This window comes from Mustelus asterias, chromosome 12 (genome assembly GCF_964213995.1).
Source record: "Mustelus asterias chromosome 12, sMusAst1.hap1.1, whole genome shotgun sequence".
In the NCBI taxonomy this organism is placed as follows: Eukaryota; Metazoa; Chordata; class Chondrichthyes; order Carcharhiniformes; family Triakidae; genus Mustelus; species Mustelus asterias.
The window spans coordinates 110246437-110270117 of record NC_135812.1 but is presented as its reverse complement, the minus strand read 5'-3'; the positions used below and the strand labels follow the sequence as shown (position 1 = coordinate 110270117).

The 23681-nt window shown below is 45.5% G+C and overlaps 1 protein-coding gene across 2 annotated transcripts in view; it reads left to right on the top strand.

Moving 5' to 3' along the window:
• Positions 1–23681, top strand: part of ube2o (ubiquitin-conjugating enzyme E2O) — a 221030-nt gene that overhangs the window by 150090 nt on the left and 47259 nt on the right. For both annotated transcript variants that reach the window (XM_078225883.1, XM_078225882.1), the window contains one exon: positions 11597–11709. In XM_078225883.1, the coding sequence (XP_078082009.1) occupies positions 11597–11709 (113 nt within the window). The remainder of the gene's footprint in view (positions 1–11596; positions 11710–23681) is intronic.

Sequence of the window (23681 nt, the reverse complement as noted above, 5' to 3'; positions counted from 1 at the left end):
CAATCTCTCTCTGTAACTCAGCTTCTCAAGTCCCGGCAACATCCTTGTGAACCTTCTCTGCACTCTTTCAATCTTATTTACATCCTTCCTGTAACTAGGTGACCAAAACTGTACACAATACTCCAAATTCGGCCTCACCAATGCCTTATATAACCTTACCATAACACTCCAACTTTTATACTCGATACTCCGATTTATAAAGGCCAATGTACCAAAGGCACTCTTTACGACCCTATCCACCTGTGACGTCACTTTTAGGGAACTCTGTACCTGTATTCCCAGATCCCTCTGTTCAACTGCACTCTTCAGAGTCCGACCATTTACCCTGTACGTTCTTCTTTAGTTTGTTCTTCCAAAGTGCAATATCTCACACTTGTCTGCGTTAAATTCCATTTGCCATTTTTCAGCCCATTTTTCTAGTTGGTCCAAATCCCTCTGCAAGCTTTGAAAACCTTCCTCACTGTCCACTACACCTCCAATCTTTGTATCATCAGCAAACTTGCTGATCCAATTGACCACATTATCATCCAGATCATTGATATAGATGACAAACAACAAAGGACCCAACACCGATCCCTGCGGCACACCACTAGTCACAGGCCTCCACTCAGAGAAGCAATCCTCCACAACCACTCTCTGGCTTCTTCCATTGAGGTGTTTACCCCAGTCCAACGCCGGCAGCTCCACATCGTTCTTCCATTGAGCCAGTGTCTTATCCAATTTACTACCTCCCCATGTATACCTAGCGACTGAACCTTCCTAACTAACCTCCCATGAGGGACCTTGTCAAAGGCCGTGCTGAAATCCAGGTAGACAACATCCACCGCCTTCCCTTCATCCACTTTCCTGGTAACCTCCTCGAAAAACTCTAATAGATTGGTCAAACATGACCTACCACGCACAAAGCCATGTTGACTCTCCCTAATAAGTCCCTGTCTATCCAAATATTTGTAGATCCTATCCCTTATCACACCTTCCAATAACTTGCCCACCGCCAACGTCAAACTTACTGGCCGATAATTTCCCGGATTTCTTTTGGGACTTTTTTTAAACAACGGAACAACATGAGCCACCCTCCAATCATCCGGCACCTCCCCCGTGAATACTGACATTTTAAATATGTCTGCCAGGGCCCCTGCAAGTTCAACACTAGCTTCCCTCAAGATCCGTGGGAATACCCTGTCCGGTCCTGGGGATTTATCCACTCTGATTTGACTCAAGACAGCGAGCACCTCCTCCCCTTTAATCTGTAAAGGTTCCATGGCCTCCCTACCAGTTTGCCCTATTTCCTTTGCCTTTAATCCTGACAGGAACATACAAACTCTGCACTCTCAAAATTTCTCCTTTGAAGGCCTCCCACTTTCCATTTACATCCTTACCAGAGAACAGCCTGTGCCAATCCACACTTCTCAATTTAGCTACTCTGAATTGCTTCAAGACAGCAAGCACCTCCTCCCCTTTAATCTGTATAGATTCCATGACCTCCCTACTTGTTTGCCTTATTTCCATCGACTCCATGTCAGTTTCCTTAGTAAATACGGATGCAAAAAAAACCATTTAATATCTCCCCCATTTAGAACATAGAACATAGAAAGCCACAGCACAAACAGGCCCTTCGGCCCACAAGTTGCGCCGATCACATCCCCACCTCTAGGCCTATCTATAGCCCTCAATCCCATTAAATCCCATGTACTCATCCAGAAGTCTCTTAAAAGACCCCAACGAGTTTGCCTCCACCACCACCGACGTCAGCCGATTCCACTCACCCACCACCCTCTGAGTGAAAAACTTACCCCTGACATCCCCCCTGTACCTACCCCCCAGCACCTTAAACCTGTGTCCTCTCGTAGCAACCATTTCAGCCCTTGGAAATAGCCTCTGAGAGTCCACCCTATCCAGATCCCTCAACATCTTGTAAACCTCTATCAGGTCACCTCTCATCCTTCGTCTCTCCAGGGAGAAGAGACCAAGCTCCCTCAACCTATCCTCATAAGGCATGCCCCCCAATCCAGGCAACATCCTTGTAAATCTCCTCTGCACCCTTTCAATGGCTTCAACATCTTTCCTGTAATGAGGTGACCAGAACTGCGCGCAGTACTCCAAGTGGGGTCTAACCAGGGTCCTATAAAGCTGCAGCATTATCTCCCGACTCCTAAACTCAATCCCTCGATTAATGAAGGCTAGTACGCCATACGCCTTCTTGACCGCATCCTCCACCTGCGAGGCCGATTTAAGAGTCCTATGGACCCGGACCCCAAGGTCCTTCTGATCCTCTACACTGCTAAGAATGGTACCCTTCATTTTATACTGCTGCTCCATCCCATTGGATCTGCCAAAATGGATCACTACACACTTATCCGGGTTGAAGTCCATCTGCCACTTCTCCGCCCAGTCTTGCATTCTATCTATGTCTCGCTGCAACTTCTGACATCCCTCCAAACTATCCACAACGCCACCTACCTTGGTGTCGTCAGCAAACTTACCAACCCATCCCTCCACTTCCTCATCCAGGTCATTTATGAAAATGACAAACAGCAAGGGTCCCAGAACAGATCCCTGGGGCACTCCACTGGTCACTGACCTCCATGCAGAGAAAGACCCCTCCACAGCCACTCTCTGCCTTCTGCAGGCAAGCCAGTTCTGGATCCACAAGGCAACAGCCCCTTGGATCCCATGCCCTCTCACTTTCTCAAGAAGTCTTGCATGGGGGACCTTATCGAACGCTTTGCTGAAGTCCATATAGACCACATCCACCGCTCTTCCTTCGTCAATGTGCTTGGTCACATTTTCAAAGAACTCAACCAGGCTCGTAAGGCACGACCTGCCCCTGACAAAGCCGTGCTGACTACTTTTGATCATACTAAACTTCTCTAGATGATCATAAATCCTGTCTCTCAGGATCCTCTCCATCAACTTACCAACCACTGAGGTTAGACTCACCGGTCGGTAATTTCCCGGGCTGTCCCTGTTCCCTTTCTTGAATATAGGGACCACATCCGCAATCCTCCAATCCTCCGGAACCTCTCCCGTCTCCATCGACGATGCAAAGATCATCGCCAAAGGCTCCGCAATCTCCTCCCTCGCCTCCCACAGTAACCTGGGGTACATCCCATCCGGTCCCGGCGACTTACCAACCTTGATGCCATTCAATAGTTCCAACACATCCTCTTTCTTTATGTCCACATGCTCGATCCTTTCTGTCCTCCGCAATCCAGCAGTACAACCACCCAGATCCCTTTCCACCGTGAATACCGAGGTAAAGTATTCATTTGGTTCCATACATAGCCGACCACTCTGATCTTCAAGGACCAATTTTACTATCCTTTTGCTCTTAATATACCTGTAGAAGCTCTTAGGATTATCCTTCACCTTGCCTGCGAAAGCAACCTCATGTCTTCTAGCCCTCCTGATTTCTTTCTTAAGTAGGGGTAATTATGATGCGATTAGGCAAGAATTAGGGGGCATAAGTTGGGAACAGAAACTGTCAGAGAAAGGAACTAATGAAAAGTGGAATTTTTTCAAGGAACAAATACTGGATGTCCTTGATAGGTATGTTCCTGTCAGGCAGGGAGGAAATGGCCGAGTGAGGGAACCATGGTTCACAAAAGAGGTGGAATGTCTTGTGAAAAGGAAGAGGGAAGCTTATGTCGGGATGAGGAAACAAGGTTCAGATGGCTCGATTGAGGGTTACAAGTTAGCAAGGAATGAGCTGAAAAAGGGGCTTAGGAGAGCTAGGAGGGGACATGAGAAGTCCTTGGCGGGTCGGATCAAGGAAAACCCCAAGGCTTTTTACTCTTATGTGAGGAATAAAAGAATGACCAGGGTGAGGTTAGGGCCGGTCAAGGACAGTAGTGGGAACTTGTGTATGGAGTCAGTAGAGATAGGCGAGGTGATGAATGAATACTTTTCTTCAGTGTTCACCAAGGAGAGGGGCCATGTTTTTGAGGAAGAGAAGGTGTTACAGGCTAATAGGCTGGAGGAAATAGATGTTCGGAGGGAGGATGTCTTGGCAGTTTTGAATAAACTGAAGGTCGATAAGTCCCCTGGGCCTGATGAAATGTATCCTAGGATTCTTTGGGAGGCAAGGGATGAGATTGCAGAGCCTTTGGCGTTGATCTTTGGGTCCTCGCTGTCCACGGGGATGGTGCCAGAGGACTGGAGAATGGCGAATGTTGTTCCTCTGTTTAAGAAAGGGAATAGAAATGACCCTGGTAATTATAGACCGGTTAGTCTTACTTCGGTGGTTGGTAAATTGATGGAAAGGGTCCTTAGGGATGGGATTTACGACCATTTAGAAAGATGCGGATTAATCCGAGATAGTCAGCACGGATTCGTGAAGGGCAAGTCGTGCCTCACAAATTTGATAGAATTTTTTGAGGAGGTAACTAAGTGTGTTGATGAAGGTAGGGCAGTTGATGTCATATACATGGATTTTAGTAAGGCGTTTGATAAGGTCCCCCATGGTCGGCTTATGATGAAAGTGAGGAGGTGTGGGATAGAGGGAAAGTTGGCCGATTGGATAGGCAACTGGTTGTCTGACCGAAGACAGAGGGTGGTGGTCGATGGAAAATTTTCGGATTGGAGGCAGGTTGCTAGCGGTGTGCCGCAGGGATCAGTGCTTGGTCCTCTGCTCTTTGTGATTTTTATTAATGACTTAGAGGAGGGGGCTGAAGGGTGGATCAGTAAATTTGCTGATGACACCAAGATTGGTGGAGTAGTGGATGAGGTGGAGGGCTGTTGTAGGCTGCAAAGAGACATAGATAGGATGCAAAGCTGGGCTGAAAAATGGCAAATGGAGTTTAACCCTGATAAATGTGAGGTGATTCATTTTGGTAGGACAAATTTAAATGTGGATTTCAGGGTCAAAGGTAGGGTTCTGAAGACTGTGGAGGAACAGAGAGATCTTGGGGTCCATATCCACAGATCTCTAAAGGTTGCCACTCAAGTGGATAGAGCTGTGAAGAAGGCCTGTAGTGTGTTAGCTTTTATTAACAGGGGGTTGGAGTTTAAGAGCCGTGGGGTTATGCTGCAACTGTACAGGACCTTGGTGAGACCACATTTGGAATATTGTGTGCAGTTCTGGTCACCTCACTATGAGAAGGATGTGGAAGCGCTGGAAGGAGTGCAGAGGAGATTTACCAGGATGCTGCCTGGTTTGGAGGGTAGGTCATATGAGGAAAGGTTGAGGGAGCTAGGGCTATTCTCTCTGGAGCGGAGGAGGCTGAGGGGAGACTTAATAGAGGTGTATAAAATGATGAAGGGGATAGATAGAGTGAACGTTCAAAGACTATTTCCTCGGGTGGATGGAGCTATTACAAGGGGGCATAACTATAGGGTTCGTGGTGGGAGATACAGGACGGATATCAGAGGTAGGTTCTTTACGCAGAGAGTGGTTGGGGTGTGGAATGGACTGCCTGCAGTGATAGTGGAGTCAGACACTTTAGAAACATTTAAGCGGTTATTGGATAGGCACATGGAGCACACCAGGATGATAGGGAGTGGGATAGCTTGATCTTGGTTTCAGATAAAGCTCGGCACAACATCGTGGGCCGAAGGGCCTGTTCTGTGCTGTACTGTTCTATGTTCTAGTTTCTTGCACTTTTTATACTCAAGCATCTTATTTGCTCCCTGTTGCCTATACATGTCATACATCTCTCTCTTCTTCTTTATCAGAGTTCCAATATCCCTCGAGAACCAAGGTTCCTTATTCTTATTCACTTTGCCTTTAATCCTGACATGACCATACAAACTCTGCACACTCAAAATTTCTCCTTTGAAGGCCTCCCACTTACCAATCACATCCTTGCCAGAGAACAGCCTGTCCCAACCCACGCTTTTTAGATCCTTTCTCATTTCTTCAAATTTGGCCATTTTCCAGTTTAGAACCTCAACCCGAGGACCAGATCTATCTTTATCCATGAACAAGTTGAAAGTAATGGCGTTATGTTCACTGGAACCAAAGTGTTCCCCACTTTCGTCACATGTCCTAACTCATTTCCTAATAGGAGATCTAATATTGCATCCTGTCTAGTTGGTACCTCTATATATTGATTTAGAAAATTTTCCTAAACACATTTTACAAACTCTAACCCCGTCTAGACCTTTAACAGTATGGGAGTCCCAATCTATATGTGGAAAATTAAAATCCCCTACTATCACAACTTTGTTTCCTGCAGTTGTCTGCTATCTCTCTGCAGATTTGCTCCTCCAATTCTCGCTGACTATTGGGTGGTCTATAATACAACCCCATTAATGTGGTCATACCTTTCCTGTTTCTCAGCTCCACCCATATGGCCTCGGTAGACAAGCCCTCTAATCTGTCCTGCCTGAGCACTGCAGTAACATTTTCCCTGACAAGCAATGCCACGCCCCCCACCCTTCATCCCTCTGCCTCTATCACGTCTGAAGCATCGGAACCCTGGAACATTGAGCTGCCAGTTCTGCCCCTCCTGTAGCCAAGTTTCACTAATGGCTATAATGTCATAATTCCATGTGTCAATCCACGCCCTCAGCTCGTCTGCCTTCCCCACAATACTCCTGGCATTGAAATAGACACACCTCAGAAGATTATTACCATCACACACAACCCTTCTATTTGTGATTTTGCATGAACTATTAACATCTAGTTTAAACCCTCCCCAATAACACTAGCAAACCTCCCTGCAAGTATATTGGTCCCCTTGTAGTTCAGGTGTAACCCGTCTCTCTTGTACAGGTCCCACCTGCCCCAGAAGAGGTCCCAATGATCTAGAAATCTGAAACCCTGCCCCCGACACCAGTTCCTCAGCCACGTGTTCATCCACCTGAGCATCCTACTCTTACCCTCACTGGCACGTGGCACAGGTAGCAATCCTGAGATTACTACCCTCGGGTATATTAGGAGCAAAAGGATAGTAAAATTGGTCCTCTTGAAGATCAGAGTGGTTGGCTATGTATGGAACCAAAAGAAATGGGGGAGATATTAAATGGGTTTGTTGCATCCGTATTTACTAAGGAAACTGGCATGGAGTCTATGGAAATAAGGCAAACAAGTAGGGAGGTCATGGAATCTATACAGATTAAAGGGGAGGAGGTGCTTGCTGTCTTGAAGCAAATCAGAGTAGATAAATCCCCAGGACCAGACAGGGTATTCCCGCGGACCTTGAAGGAGACTAGTGTTGAAATTGCAGGGGCCCTGGCAGATATATTTAAAATGTCGGTATCCACAGGTGAGATGCCGAATGATTGGAGGATAGCTCATGTTATTTTGTTTTTAACTTCCTACCAAGCTCTCTATACTCACTCTTCAGGACCTCCTCACTCTTCCTTCCTACGTCATTGGTACCGATGTGTACCATGACGTCTGGCTGATCACCCTCCCACTTCAGAATGCTGTGCACGCGATCAGAGACATCCCTGACCCTGGCACCCGGGAGGCAACAAACCATCCGGGAGTCTCTGTCACGACCACAGAACCTCCTGTCTGTACCTCTGACTATCGAGTCCCCTATCACTACCGCTCTCCTCTTCTTCCAACCTCCCTTCTGCGCTGCAGAACCACACTCAGTGCCAGAGATCCGGCTGCCGCAGCTTGTCCCAGGTAAGGCATCCCCCACAACAGATTGCACACTGTCGGAGCTAATATCCTTCCTCACTATAGTGTTAATTTCCTCTTATCCAGCAATGCAACTTAAAAGTTTAAAGTTTATTTATTAGTCACGTGTAAGGCTTTCATTAACATTGCAATGAAGTTACTGTGGAATTCCCCTAACTCCAACGCCTTTTCCTTTTTGTCTGTGCTTCCTAAATACTGAATAACTCTGGATGCTCAGTTCCCATCCCTGGTCACCCTGCAGCCATGTCTCTCTCATCCCAACTATATCATACCCGTACATCTATTTGCACGATTAATTCATCCGCTTTATTATGAATGCTCCATGTCTTAAGGCATGAAGCCTTGAGTGTCATCTGTTTAACATTACTAGTCCTGTTCTCTCTCTCTCTTTCACTGAGACCCTGTTTGAATCTGGCCCTTGATTTCTCTGCCTATCACTTTTCTTATTCCCATTTGTCCTTGATTTTTGCCCTCAATTTCCTTCTCCTCTGATTCCTTGCATAGGTTCCCATCCCCTGCCATTTTAGTTTAAACCCTCAAACCACAGTCAACCACATTTCTGTAGTTCTGGAGTCAGATGTAGGTGTAGTCAGATGTCGTCAGATTTCCTTCCCGAAAGGAAATTAGTGAACCGGTTGTGATTTTATGACATTTCATGGTCTCCATTAGACTTTTAATTTCAGATGGTGTATTGAGTTTAACTTGCACCACCTGCTGTGGTTGGAATCTAACCTTTGCCTCCAGAGCATTACCCTGGGTCTCTGGATTTCTAGTCTAGCGCCAATACAACTGCACCATCGCCTCCCAAAAATATTTTTAAAAACCCATCATCAGATTCCAGAGTCCAAATTGTTCATGTGAGTTGTGAACAGCATTTGGCCCAGCAATGACCCTTGTGAAAGACCCGTTCCCACCTTCTCTCACTGAGTAACTACCCTTGCCTCCCATTCTCTGCTTACTATCTTGAAGCCAGCTAGCAATGCATTCTGCCACTTGTCTCCTGATTTCTGTTTTATTTTCATTAGTCTATAATGGGACACCTTATCAAAGATCTTTTAAAGATCCAGACAGGTTAGACCTACTGCATTATCATTGTCTGCTCTTGCTGTTACCACCTCAAATAATTCAATAAGGTTGGGTCAATAAAGATTTTCCTCCTTGAAATCCATGTTGACTCTGCATTATTATTCCTCATTTCTAAATGCTCTTTTGTTCTCTGCTCTTATTAAGGATTGCACTGTTCATCTTGCTACGAATATTAAGATGACTTGCATTAATTCCCAGACATGTTCTGTTTCTCTTAAATGTAGGAATTACATTAGATTTCTGTCAATTTTCTGGCACTACACCTTTTTCTAATAAATTGTTAAATGTGTTTGGCAATACCTTGGTAATCTTTTCCCTAAATTATTTTCAAATACATGGATGCAATCCATTCAGACAAGGAACTAGATGGCAGAATGGTTAGCACTGCTGCCTCACAGTGCCAGGGACCCAGGTTTGATTCCTGACTTGGGTCATTGTCTGTGCGGAATCAGCACGTTCTCCCCTTGTTTCTGCATGGGTTTTTTCTGGATGCTCTGGTTTCCTCCCATGGTCCAAAACGTGCTGGTTGGATGCATTGGCCATGCTAAATTCTCCCTCTCTGTACCTGAACAGGGACCGGAGTGTGGGGATTCTCACAGTAACTTCATTGCAATATGAATGTAAGCCTACTTGTGACACTAATAAGTAAACTTTAACTGAGACATTTTCTATATTACACTGACTACACTGCCAAAGTACTTTATTGGTTGCAAACATTGAGACTTCCAGTGGGCTTGAAAAGTGCTACACAAATGCTTCTGACATGTCCGTCTGTTTACCAATTGAGGTTCCCCCCACTGTAGTTGACGGCACTGAACTGTATTTGACCAATCTCCCACATCTTTGCCCTCACCCCTTCCCAGAGCCAGGACCGGGTCCCTCTTGTCCTCACTTTCCACCTCACCAGCTTCTGCGTTCAAAGGACCATCCTCTGCCATTCTGCGAACTCCAGCACGATGCCACCACCAAACACATTCCTCCCCCAGAGCCCCCACCCTGGGCTGGTTTCCACAGGGACCACTCCCTCCGTGACTCTCCCACTCCTCCGTTGCCCTGAACCCTTCATCTCCTTCCCACAGCACCTTCCAATGTAATCACTGAAGATGCAGCACCTGTCCCTTTATCTCCCCCTCCTCAATGCCCAAGGACCCAAACATTCCTTTCAGGTGAAGCAGTTTCACTTGAACCTCCTTCAATGTGGTTCATTGTATTCGCTACTTCCAATGCAGTTTCCTCTGCATTGGGGACACTAAAGGCAGGCTGAGTGGCAGCTTTGTGGAACGTCATTGCTCTGTCCCCAAACATGACCCCAACCTTCCATTCACTTACCAGTTCATATCAGCATCATGCTTTCATGCGCATACAACTGTCCAAGATCTGCTGTTGTGCTCTAGTGTTGCCTAACACCTCATCTTTCAATTAGGCACATTACAGCCTTCTGGACTCAACGTAGAGTTCAATGATTTTAGACAGTAAACTTGCTCCCCCTAATTTTGTACTTTGTCAACTCCTTGGCCTGCTCCAACCCCTCCCCACTTGGCTGTTCAGTTTTGCTCCCATTGGCACGTTCTAATATCTCACTGTTTGCCACCATTAGCACTGTTCATCCCTAAATGGCACCATTAACAGTCCACTTTGTCTTATGTCCAGCACAAATCTGTCCATATCTCTTTTTCCCTGACCTATCCCATGTTTCCGACTCAGCCCCACCTCTTCTGCCCCCTTTTGAACTGTATAATTCTGTACATTTCTACCTTGCTTCATTTCTGTAGAAGGGTCATTTAGACACGAAACATTAACTCTGCTTCTCTCTACAGATGCTGCCAGACTGCTGAGTTGATGCAGCATTTTCTGATTTAACTCATTGTTTCATCTGTTTGTTTTGTATGTCCACTCAGCGATGTACTTAACTTATTAGCTCACAATTATCCACTTGACACTCCTGGACAATTAACCGTTCCTCTCCTAACTGTGCATTTGTTAAGTAGTCATCTCCTTGGGGAAAAAAATTAAATCAGGTGAAGGCACAAGGGGACCTGGGAGTAAAGATTTACAAATCATAAAAATAGCAATGCAAGTTAACAAGGCCATAAAAAGTGCAACAAAGCACTCTTATGAATTTCTAGATTGATAGAATTGGATACAGAGATTATGTTAAACCTACTTGGAATTTTGTTCAGAATTGTACAAAGTACTTGGGAGTACTTTGTACAATTCTGGTCTCTGAGTGTTGAGGCACTATGGGAAATGCAAACTCAATGTACGAGGGTGATATCAGAGCTGTGGGAATATACTTATCAGGCAGAGAGACAAGACTGATGGGTCACTTTAATAGGGCGCATGTAAAAATGTTTCTTGTGGGAAAATCTAGAATTTGGGTCCATAAACATAAGGCAGTCACTAATACAATGGGGAAATAGATTCTGGAGGAGACGAGTGAAATTTGGGTGGCGGTTGTGATTGGGTACGAGCAGAGATGGTCAGTTTCAATCAATTTCATCGCTAGTATTGATGAATATGGCAGTAATTTTTCAAACAGCAATGCGATGAACAACTAGCTGATTTATTTTTAGTCATTCTGGTTGATTTGCCAAAACAGCTGGAGAACTTTTGACCTTTGAATGCTGCCAGGGTCGTTAATCTTATAGGTATGGCTCCTGTACCTGGTTACAAATTGTACGAAAGGCTGTGTCTTGCTGTGAATTACTGGTTTCTTATGCTGTTGGTTTATTCTAAATACTGCATTCTGCCATTGAGAAGTTGGGGTAATTAAATGATTCCATATGGGGGGGGAAAATGACCTCCAATCTTTGATTTGAATTTTGCTCAGAATATTGAGTAGAAATAAACCATTTTCACTTACTGCTTTGCTACTTTGTTTTTCCTCTTTTGCATGAACTCACTGTTTCCTCTAAGCTCAAGGTCCTCAGGATGTCGGTGTGTATGGAGTTGTACAGTCTGTTGACCACATTGGGCGGACATGCTCAGTGAAGTGGTTCAAACCAAAGGCAAATGGCACTGAGATTGAGGTGAGGAACTTGAAGTATTGATTCACTATTAAGATACCTATAAAATAATACAATACCTATAAAGATACTTGTGGAACCCTAGATAGTGATAATCAATGTTGCACATAGGTATAGCATTTATTGATACCTTAAAAACTCTGGAAAGAAAGAAACTGATTCCTCCAAGTCAATAATTGCATAATTGAGCTTGGCTTTTTCTATCCTTTCATGGGGTGTGGGTATCACTGGAAAGGCCAGTATTTGTCCATCCTTGAAAATTAGTGACTTGCTAGGCCATTTCATAGAGCAGTTAAGGGTCCACCAGGGTCTGAGGTTACATGTAGGTCAGACTGAATAAGCATGGCAGATTTCCATAGAGCCAGAGGAAGGTCACAGTGCAGGAAGAGGCCCTTCAGTCTCTTTTGGTGTCCGGTTAACCACAGTGGGAGGGAAACCAAGGTTAAGGAAAAAGGCAGACAATGTCAGAAGCATTATTTTCAACGGTGACATCTGGTGATGTGACTGAGGTGGAGAAGTTGGGAGAATGGGATGGAGTTCTTGGGGAGTGGGATGTGAGGAGCTGTGGTCAAGGCATCTGTGGGAATCAGTTCCTTTTTACTATTCCATTCATAACCCTCAATGCAAACACCCCATCCCCCACTCATACCAGGCCACCTGTCATTAGTTCTTAAAGTTGTTACTTTTTGATGCAGTTTCTAAAGCTCTAACACATGCTCGCTCCTTCCAGTTCTGAGGAAGAGTCAATGCCTCCAAACGTTAACTCCATTTCTCTCCTGATAGGTGCTGGCAGACCTGCTGAGTTTTTCCAGTCCTCTGTTCTTGTTACCTTTTAAATAAGTTGAGCATTTCAACCAACTTAGGCGGTGAATTCCAGACACCCACCACCCTCTGGGTGAAAAGGTTTTACCTCATGTCCCCTCTAATTCTTTTACCAATCTCCTTAAATCTGATGCCCCCTGAACCAGGGTTCAGGGTAAGCACATTCCTCTTCGAGTGAAGGGCAAGACTGGTAGAAGTAGGGAACCCTGGATGACTCGGGATATTGAGACCCTGGTCAAGAAGAAGAAGGAGGCACATAACATGCATAGGCAGCTGGGATCAAGTGGATCCCTTGAAGAATATAGAGGGTGTAGAAGTAGAGTTGAGAGAAATCAGGAGGGTAAAAAGGGGACACGAGGTTTCGGCAGATAAGGCAAAGAAGAATCCAAAGAGCTTCTACAAATACATAAAGGGCAAAAGAGTAACAAGGGAGAGAGTAGGGCCTCTTAAGGATCAACAAGGTCATCTATGTGCGGATCCACAAGAGATGGGTGAGATCCTAAATGAATATTTCTCATCAGTATTTACTGTTGAGTAAGGTATGGATGTTAGGGAACTTGGGGAAATAAATAGTGATGTCTTGAGGAGTGTACATATAACAAAAGAGGTGGTGCTGGAAGTCTTAAAGCGCATCAAGGTAGATAAATCCCCGAGACCTGATGAAGTGTATCCCAGGACATTATGGGAGGCTAGGGAGGAAATTGTGGGTCCCCTAGCAAAGATATTTGAATCATCGATAGTCACAGATGAGGTGCCTGAAGATTAGAGAGTGGCAAATGTTGTGCCTTTGTTTAAAAAGGGCTGCAGGGAAAAGCCTGGGAACTACAGGTCGGTGAGGCTCACATCTGTAGTGGATAAGATGTTAGAAGGTATTCTGAGAGGATCTATAGGCATTTAGGGACGCAAGGACTGATTAGGGACAGTCAGCATGGCTTTGTGAGTGGAAAATCGTGCCTCTCAAATTTGAGTTTTGTGAAAGGGTAACCAAGAAGGTAGATGAGGGCAGTGCAGTTGATGTTGTTTGGTTGGACTTCAGCAAGGCCTTTGACAAGGTACCACGTGGTAGGTTGTTGCATAAAATTAAATCTCACGAGATCCAGGGTGAGGTAGCCAAATGGATACAAAATTGGCTTGATGACAAGGATATTATTAAACTAGAATGAGTGCAGAAAAGATTTACTAGGATGCTACCAGGACTTGATGGTTTGAGTTATAAGGAATCATAGAAACCCTACAGTGCAGAAGGAGGCCATTCGGCCCATCGAGTCTGCACCGACCACAATCCCACCCAGGCCCGACCCCCACATATTTTACCCGCTAATCCCAGGACTCTAAGGGGCAATTTTTTTAACCTGGCCAATCAACCTAACCCGCACATCTTTGGACTGTGGGAGGAAACCGGAGCACCCGGAGGAAACCCACGCAGACACGAGGAGAATGTGCAAACTCCACACAGACAGTGACCCGAGCCGGGAATCGAACCCGGGACCCTGGAGCTGTGAAGCAGCAGTGCTAACCACTGTGCTACCGTGCCGCCCGGCACGGTAGCACAGTGGAGAGGCTTAATAGACTGGGACTTTTTTCTCTGGAGCGTAGGAGGCTTGGGGTGATCTTATAGACGTCTATAAAATAATGAGGAGCACATGACATGTACATGAATAGGATGGGAATAGACGGATATGGTCCCCGGAAGGGGAGGGGGTTTTAGTTAAGTCGGGCAGCATGGTCGGTGCAGGTTTGGAGGGCCGAAGGGACTGTTTCTGTGCTGTAATTTTCTTTGTTCTTTGTTCTTTTATTGTAAAAGCCCATCTGATTCACTAATGCTCTTCAGGGAATGAAATCTGCCAAGATTACCTGGTCTGGCCTCCATGTAATTCTGGATCCACAACAATGTAGTTGACCCTTAAAATCCCCCTGAAATGACTGAGCAAGGCACTCAGTTAGACCATTCAACTACAAAGTCTCAGAAATAAAAGCAGATGACCACCAGGCCTTGACCAAGACACCAGAAACTATATTGGCAAACCTAGCAAAGTTGTCCATGCTAACATCTGGAGGCTTGTGCCAAAGTTAGGAGAGCTGTCCCACAACCCAGTACAGCAACAGCCTGACACAATCATACTCACAATCATACCTTATTCATGACCCAGGCACAGCATCACCATCTCTGGTTATGTCCTTTCCCAACATCAGGCCAGCGGAAGCAGTATGATAGTATACAGTGGGGAGGGAGTTGCCCTGGGTGTCCTCAAGGTTGACTCTGGACCCTGTGAAATCTCATGGCCTTGACAAACACAGGCAAGGAAATCTGCTGGTTATCACCTCCTTCCTGCACTTCCTCCCTTCCTTTTAGCTGATTAATCAGTACTCCATGTTGAGCACTACTCTGAAAGAACACTGAAGGTAGAAAGAGCACAGAATATTCTCTGGGTGAGGAACTTCCATGTCCATCACCAAGAATGGCTGGGTTGCTCCACTACTACTGACTGAGCTGCCTGAGTCCCAAAGGATTCACTAAACCAAACTAATTTGGCAGGAGGAGGGGGACACAGACTGTTAGCAGAATAAGGGCACAGAATCATAGAGCAAAACAAGCAAGTCAGAGGGAGCGCGGCTGTCTTAAGTTTCAAGGGAGTAAGGCCAGGCTGGATGGCCTCTTCTTTAATGCCAGGAGTATTGCAGGTAAAATCGATGAGTTGAGGACGATGATTGACACGTGGAAGTGTGATATAGTAACCATCACCGAGACATGGTTAAAGGAAGGACATAGTTAGCAGTTCAACATGCCAGGATATAGAATCTTCAGGCGAGAAAGAGGAGGAGGCATTGCATTATTATTAAAGATTCAGTTACTGCAGTAAGGAGAGATGACATCATGGAGGGGACATTGAATGAAGCTTCGTGGGAAGAGCTTAGGAATAAAAAAGGGCCAGCCACATTATTAGATGTTTTATAATAGATCCCCAGATAGTCAGCGGAAAATTGAGGAGCAAATCTGTGCTCAGTTTGTGGAGGTGTGTAAAAACAACAAAGAGTTATTATATTAGGTAATTTCAACTTTCCCAACATTAACTGGGATAGTCATAGGGTTAAGGGCTTGGATGGAATAGATTTTTGAAATATGTGCAGGAGAACATTTTGGATAAACATGCAGAGGGTCCAAAAAGGGAGGGAGCTGTGGACCTAATTCTGGGGAATGAAGGTGGTTGAGGTGGTGGTGGTGGTGATGGAGGAGCATTTTAGTGATCACAACATAGTACAATTTAAGCTTGTTATGAACGAGGAAATAGGCAAGCTGTGAAAAAAACATTTGGATTGGGGGAGAGCGGAATTTAGTAAAATAAGACAGGATCTGGCCGAGGTCGACTGAAAACAGCTATTAACGGGAAAATCTACAGAAGAGCAGTGGGGGGCATTTAAAAAGGAAATGGGGAGAGTGCAAGCCAAGCATGTTCCCTCTAGGGTGAGGGAGGAATAACAAGCCCAGAGAACCTGGATGACCAGAGATATTCAGGATACAATGAGAAGAAAAAGAAAGGCTTTTAAAAAGTATGATGGGAGCAAATCAGTGGAGGTATTAGTGGAGTATAGAAAGTGCAGGGTGGAGCTTAAGAAAGCAATTAGGAATGCAAAGAGGGGATATGAGAAAGCTCTGGCTGGTTAAAGTAGAGAAAATCCCAAGCGAAGAGGATAACCAGGGAAAGAGTAGGGCCTATTAGGCACCAAAGGGGCAATCTGTGGGTGGAGCCAGAGGACATTGGTAGTGTTTTGAATGAATACTTCCTATCTGTCTTCACCCAAGAGAATGAGAACGATGGTATGGAATTCAGGGAGAGAGACTGAGGTTCTTGAGCAAATTGGATAGCGAAGGACAAGGTATTGGAGGTGTTGACAGTCTTGAAAGTGGATAAATCTCCAAGTCCAGATGAATTGTGCCCTAGGTTGCTATGGGAGGCAAGGGAGGAGATTGCAGGGGCTCTGACTCAAATTTTCAATTCCTCTCTGGCCACAGGGAAAGTACAGTAAGAAGTCTCACAACACCAGGTTAAAGTCCAACAGGTTTATTTGGTAGCAAAAGCCACTAGCTTTCGAAGTGCTGCTCCTTCATCAGGTGAGAGGGATTTCAGTTCACAAATAGGGCCTATAAAGACGCAAACTCAATTTACAAAATAATGGTTGGAATGCGAGTCTTTACAGATAGAAACATAGAAAAACTACAGCACAAACAGGCCCTTTGGCCCACAAATTGTGCCGAACACATCCCTACCTTCTAGACCTACCTATAACCCTCCACCCTATTACGCTCCATGTACTCATCCAGGAGTCTCTTAAAAGACCCTCTTGAGTTCGCCTCCACCACCACTGACGGCAGCCGATTCCACTCGCCCACCACCCTCTGTGAAAAACCTACCCCTAACATCTCCCCTGTACCTACTCCCCAGCACCTTAAACCCGTGTCCTCTCGTAGCAGACATTTCCACCCTGGGAAAAAGCCTCAGAGTCCACCCGATCTATGCCTCTCAACATCTTATATACCTCTATTAGGTCTCCCCTCATCCTTCGTCTCTCCAAGGAGAAAAGACAGAGCTCCCTCAGCCTATCCTCATAAGGCATGCCACTCAATCTAGGCAACATCCTTGTAAATCTCCTCTGCACCCTTTCAATCTTTTCCACATCCTTCCTATAGTGAGGCGACCAGAACTGAGCACAGTACTCCAAGTGAGGTCTGACGGGGGTCTTGTATAGCTGCATCATTATCCCCGGACTCCTAAACTCAATCCCTCGATTGAGCCTGGACAGTTAGTGAGATTTTGCAAGCCCAGGCAAGTCGTTGGGTTACAGATAGTGTGACATGAAGCCAAGATCCCGGTTGAGGCCGTCCTCATGTGTGCGGAACTTTGGCTATTAGTCTCTGCTCAGCGACTGCGTTGTCGTGTGTAGTGAAGGCCGCATTGGAGAACGTTTACCCGAAGATCAGAGGCCGAATGCCCGTGACAGCTGAAGTGTTCCCCAACAGGAAGAGAACACTTGCCTGGTGATTGTCGAGTGGTGTTCATTCATCTGTTGTCGTAGCGTCTGCATGGTCTCCCCAATGTACCATGCCTCGGGACATCCTTTCCTGCAGCGTATCCCACGACTTGCCTGGGCTTGCAAAATCTCACTAACTGTCCTGGCTGGAGACGATACATATCTCTTTAACCTGTGCTGAACCCTCTCTCCACTTACATTGTCTATACCTTTAAGACTTGATTACCTGCAAAGACTCGCATTCCAACCATTATTTTGTAAATTGAGTTTGTGTCTTTATATGCCCTGTTTGTGAACTGAAATCCCACTCACCTAATGAAGGAGCAGCGCTTCAAAAGCTAGTGGCTTTTGCTACTAAATAAATCTGTTGGACTTTAATCTGGTGTTGTGAGACTTCTTATTGTGTTTACCCCAGTCCAACACCGGCATCTCCACATCACAGGGGAAGTGCCAGATGACTGAAGAACAGCTAATGTTGTTTAAGAAGTTATAGAGATAAACCAGGGAACTACAGACCACTGAATCTCACGTCGGTGGTAGGGAAACTATTGGAGAAACTTCTGAAGGAGAGCGTTCCTGTCCACTTGGTGAGGCAAAGCTTGATCAGGGATGGTCAGCATGGCTTTGTCAGAGGGAGGTCACGCCTGACAAATTTGATTGAATCTTTTGAGGTGGTGAGCAGGTGTGTTGATAAGGGTAGTGAGTTGATGTAGTTTACATGGATTTCAGCAACGCCTTTGACAAGGTCCCACATGAGAGACTTGTAAAGAAGGTAAATTCACATGGGATACAGGGTAATTTGATAAAGTGGATTCCAAATTGGCTCAGTTGTAGGAGACAGGGTGATGACAGAAGGCTGCTTTAGTGACTGGAAGCCAGTGTCCAGTGGCGTACCGCAGGGATCTGTGTTGGCCCCTTATTTATATAAATGACATTGATGACTGTTGGGGGTAGGATTAGTAAGTTTGCGGATGACACACAGATTGGCCGGGTGGTTAACAGTGAGTCGGAGTGTCTTGGGCTACAAGAAGATGGACAGAATGGGCAAATGGAATTGAACCCTGAAAAGGTGAGTTGGTACACTTGACAATGAAGTATTCAAGGAATGGTAGGACACTAGGAAGTTCTGTGGAACAAAGGGACCTTGGTGTGTTTGTCTACAGATCTCTGAAAGCGGAAGGGCATGTTAGTAGGGTGGTGAAAAAGGCATATGGGACACTTTAACAATCGAGGCATAGATTACAAAAGCAGGGAGCCTGTGTTGGAGTTGTATAGAAGTTTGATGAGGCTACAGCTGGAGCACTGTGTGCAGTTCTGGTCGCCACATTATCGGAAGGATGTGATTGCACTAGAGGGGGTGCAGAGGAGATTCACCAGGATGCTGCCTGGGATGGAACATTTAAGTTATAGAGAGGTTGGGTAGTGCTTGGGTTGTTTTCATTGGAGCAGAAAAGACTGAGGGGTGACCTGATCGAGGTGTATAAGATTGAGGGACATGGACAGAATGGATAAACTGAAGGGTCAGTTACGAGGGGACATAGGTTCAAGGTGAGGGGCAGGAGGTTTAGGGGAGATGTGAGGAAAACCCTTTTATCCAGAGGGTGGTGACAGTCTGGAATGTGCTGCCTGGGAGGATGTTGGAGGTGGGTTGCCTTACATCCTTTAAAAAGTATCTGGATGAGTACTTGGCGCATCATAACATTCAGGGCTATTGGGCCAAGTGCTGGCAGATGGGATTAGGTGGGAGATCAGGTGTTTCTAATGTGTTGGTGCGGATTTGATGGCCAAAGGGACTCCCTCTTCTACGCTATATGAATCTATGATTCTTTGACGTAGCTGCTAAACTGTTTCTTTGGCAGGTGGTGAGGTAGCCAACTAACAAACCTACCTTTCTTTATTCATTCATGGGATATGAGCGTAGCTGACTGTCCAGCATTTATTGCTCTTCCCTAGTTGCCCCTGAAAAGGTGGTGGTGAGCCGCTTTCTTGAATCGCTGCAGTCCATGTGCTGTGGGTTAGAATCATAGAATCCTACAGGGCGGAAGGAAGCCATTCAGCCCATTGAGCCTGCACTGACAACAATCCCAGCCAAAACCCCCTCCCGGCTATTTACCCTGCTGGTCCACTTGACACTAAGGAGCAATTTGGAATGGCCAATCTACCTAACCTGCACATATTTGGACTGTCGGAGGAAACCCATGCAGACACGGGAAGAACGTGCAAACTTATGATTGACCCACAAAGCCATTAGGGAAGGAATTCCAGGATTTTGACCCAGCGACTGTGAAGGACCGGCAATATATTTCCAAGTCAGGATGGTGAGTGGATTGGAGGGGAATTTGCAATTGATGGTGTTCCCATGTATCTGCTGCCCTTGTCCTTCCAGATGGAAGTGGTCGTGGGTTTGGAAGGTGCTGCCTAAGGATCTTTGAATTGCTGCGGGCGGTGCATCTTGTAGATAATACACACTGCTGCTACTGAGCATCAGTGGTGGAGGGTGTGGGTGTTTGTAGATGTAAACTGAATGGGGGGGATGGGTGTGGAGGGTTCAGTTGTAGGGGAAATTAGAAAACGCAAATTAAAGGAGGCGGTAAGAGTGCAGGTTAGCGATGTGGTAGGTGGTTACCAGACAATAAAGGTGTGAGGGACAGAATGGATGTATGTCTTTGTGCACCAAGGAATTATAAGAGTAGGGAAATTTACCAGGAGAACCTGTTCAAGAGGGACGGGTTACACGATTTGATTCATTATTGTCAAATGTATTAACATACAGTGAAAAGTATTGTTTCTTGCGCGCTATACAGACAAAACATACTGTTCATGGAGAAGGAAAGGAGAGTGCGCAGAATGTAGTGCTACAGTCACAGTTAGGGTGTAGAGAAAGAACAACTTAATGTGAGGTAAGTCCATTCAAAAGTCTGATGGCAGCAGGGAAGAAGCTGTTCTTGAGTCGGTTGGTACAAGACCTCAGACTTTTGTATCTTTTTCCCAATGGAAGAAGATGGAAGAAAGAATGTCCAGGGTGTGTGGGGTCCTTAATTGTGCTGGCTGCTTTGCCGAGGCAGTGGGAAGTGTTGACAGAGTCAATGGATGGGAGGCTGGTTTGATTTGATTCATTATTGTTGCATGTATTAGTATGCAGTGAAAAGTATTGTTTCTTGTGCACTATACAGATAAAACATGCTGTTCATAAAGAAGGAAAAGTGAGAGTGCAGAATGTAGTCATAGAATCATAGAAACCCTACAGTGCAGAAGGAGGCCATTCGGCCCATCGAGTCTGCACCGACCACAATCCCACCCAGGCCCTGCCCCCACATATTTTACCCGCTAATCCCTCTAACCTACGCATCCCAGGACTCTAAGGGGCAATTTTTTAAATCTGGCCAATCAACCTAACCCGCACATCTTTGGACTGTGGGAGGAAACCGGAGCACCCGGAGGAAACCCACGCAGACACGAGGAGAATGTGCAAACTCCACACAGACAGTGACCCGAGCTGGGAATCGAACCCGGGACCCTGGAGCTGTGAAGCAGCAGTGCTAACCACTGTGCTACCGTGCCGCCCCTGTGTTACAGTCATAGGTAGGGTGTGGAGAAATATCACATTAATGCAAGATGGGTTCATTCAAAAGTCTGATGGCTGCAGGGAAGAAGCTGTTGTTGGGTCAGTTGGTACGTGACCTCAGACTTTTGTATCTTTTTACTGAACTGCAGGGGAACTAATATCCTGGCAGGGAGTTTTTTTTGAAGGGGTATCCAAGAAGGTAGATGATGGCAGTGCAGTTGATGTTGTCTACATGGACTTTAGCAAGGTCTTCAACAAGGTACCGCATGGTAGATTGTTGCATGAGGTGAAATCTCACGGGATCCAGTGTGAGGTAGCCAATTGGATACAAAATTGGCTTCTTGACAGAAGCCAGAGGGTGGTTGTAGAGAGTTTTTTTTCAAACTGGAGGCCAGTGACCAGCAGTGTGTCTCAGGGATCAGTGCTGGGCCCACTGTTATTTGTCATTTATATTAATGATTTGGATGAGAATATAGGGGGCATGGTTAGTAAGTTTCCAGATGACAGCAAGATTGGTGGCATAGTGGACAGTGAAGAAAGTTATCTCCAATTGCAACGGGATCTTGATCAATTGGGCCAGTGGGCTGACGAATGGCAGATGGTGTTTAATTTTGACAAATGCGAGGTGATGCATTTTGGTATATTGAACCAGGGCAGGACTTACTCAGTTAATGGTAGGGCGTTGGGGAGAGTTACAGAACAAAGATCTAGGGGTACATGTTCATAGCTCCTTGAAAGTGGAGTCACAGGTGGATAGAGTGGTGAAGGCGGCACTCGGCATGCTTGCTTTCATCGGTCAGAACATTGAATACAGGAGTTGGGACGTCTTGTTGAAGTTGTACAAGACATTGGTAAGACCACACTTGAAATACTGTGTGCAATTCTGGTCACCCTATTATAGAAAGGATATTATTAAACTAGAAAGAGTGCAGAAAAGATTTTCTAGGATGCTACCGGGACTTGATGGATTGAGTTATAAGGAGAGGCTGAATAGACTGGGACTTTTTTCTCTGGAGCGTAGGAGGTTGAGGGAAGTTCTTATAGAGGTCTATAAAATAATGAGGGGCACAGATCAGCTCGATAGTCAATATCTTTTGCCAAAGGTAGGGGAGTCTAAAACTAGAGGGCATAGGTTTAAGGGGAGAGGTACAAAAGTGTCCAGAAGGGCAATATTTTCAGAGGGTGGTGAGTGCCTGGAACAAGCTGCCAGAGGTAGTAGAAGATGCGGGTACAATTTTATCTTTTAAAAAACATTTGGATAGTTACATGGGTACGATGGGTATAGAGGAATATGGGCCAAATGCGGGCAATTGGGATTAGCCTTAGGGGTTTTAAACAAAAAAGAGTGGCATGGACAAATTGGGCCGAAGGGCCTGTTTCCATGCTGTAAACCTCTATGACTCTAAGACTGGGACTTTTTTCTCTGGAGCATAGGAGGCTGGGGGGTGATTTTATAGAGGTCTATAAAATAATAAGGGGCATAGATGAGCTAGACAGTCAATATCTTTTCCCAAAGGTAGGGGAGTCTAAAACAAGAGGACATAGGTTTAAGGTGAGAGGGGAGAGATACAGAAGGGTGCAGAGGGACAATTTTTTCACACGTGGTGAATGTCTGGAACAAGCTGCCAGAGGTAGTAATAGAGGCTGGTACAATTTTGTCTTCTGAAAAGCATTTAAACAGTTAGATGGGTATAGAGGGATATGGGCCAAACGCGGGCAATTGGGATTAGCTTAGTGGTTTAAAAACAAAAAGTGGCAGTATGGACAAGTTGTGCCGAAGGGCCTGTTTCCATGCTGTAAATCTGACTCTCTTTGCTAGAGTGACTCGGGAGGGTTTAAATTAGTTTGGCAGGGGGCTGGAAGCCAAGGCAGAAGGGAGATGAGAGGTTGAGGACAGTACAGAAATAAAGAGCACATTTAATAGTAAAGGCAGTGTCAGTAATCCTAGTTCTAGACAGGTCAGGCAAGTGCAGGGCAGAGAGCAAGGGAAGTCCAGATTAAACTACATTTATTTCAATGCAAAAAACCTGACGGGCAAGGCAGATGAACTCAGGGCATTGGTCGGTACATAGCATTGGGATATTATAGCTATTACTCAAACATGGCTAAGGGAGGGACAGGACTGGCAGCTCAATGTTCCAAGGTACAGATGTTATAGGAAAGATAGAACAGGAGGTAAGAGAGGAGAGGGAGTTGCATTTTTGATTCTGGAAAATCTCATGGCAATACTGAGAGGGGCTATATCTGAGGGTTCAGCCACTGAGCCTATATGGGTAGAACTAAGAAATAAGAAGGGAGAGATCACTTTGATAGGGTTGTACTATAGGCCCCCAAATAGTCAGTGGGAAATTGAGGAGTAAATATGAGGAGATTACAGATAGCTACAAGAAAAATAGGGTGGTAATAGTAGGGGACTTTAACTTTCCCAACATTGACTGGGACAGCCATAGCATTAGGGGTTTGGATGGAGACAAATTAGTTGTGTGTGTTCAGGAGGAATTTCTCACTCAGCATGTGATGACTAGAGAGGGGGCAAAACTTGACCTCCTCTTGGGAAATA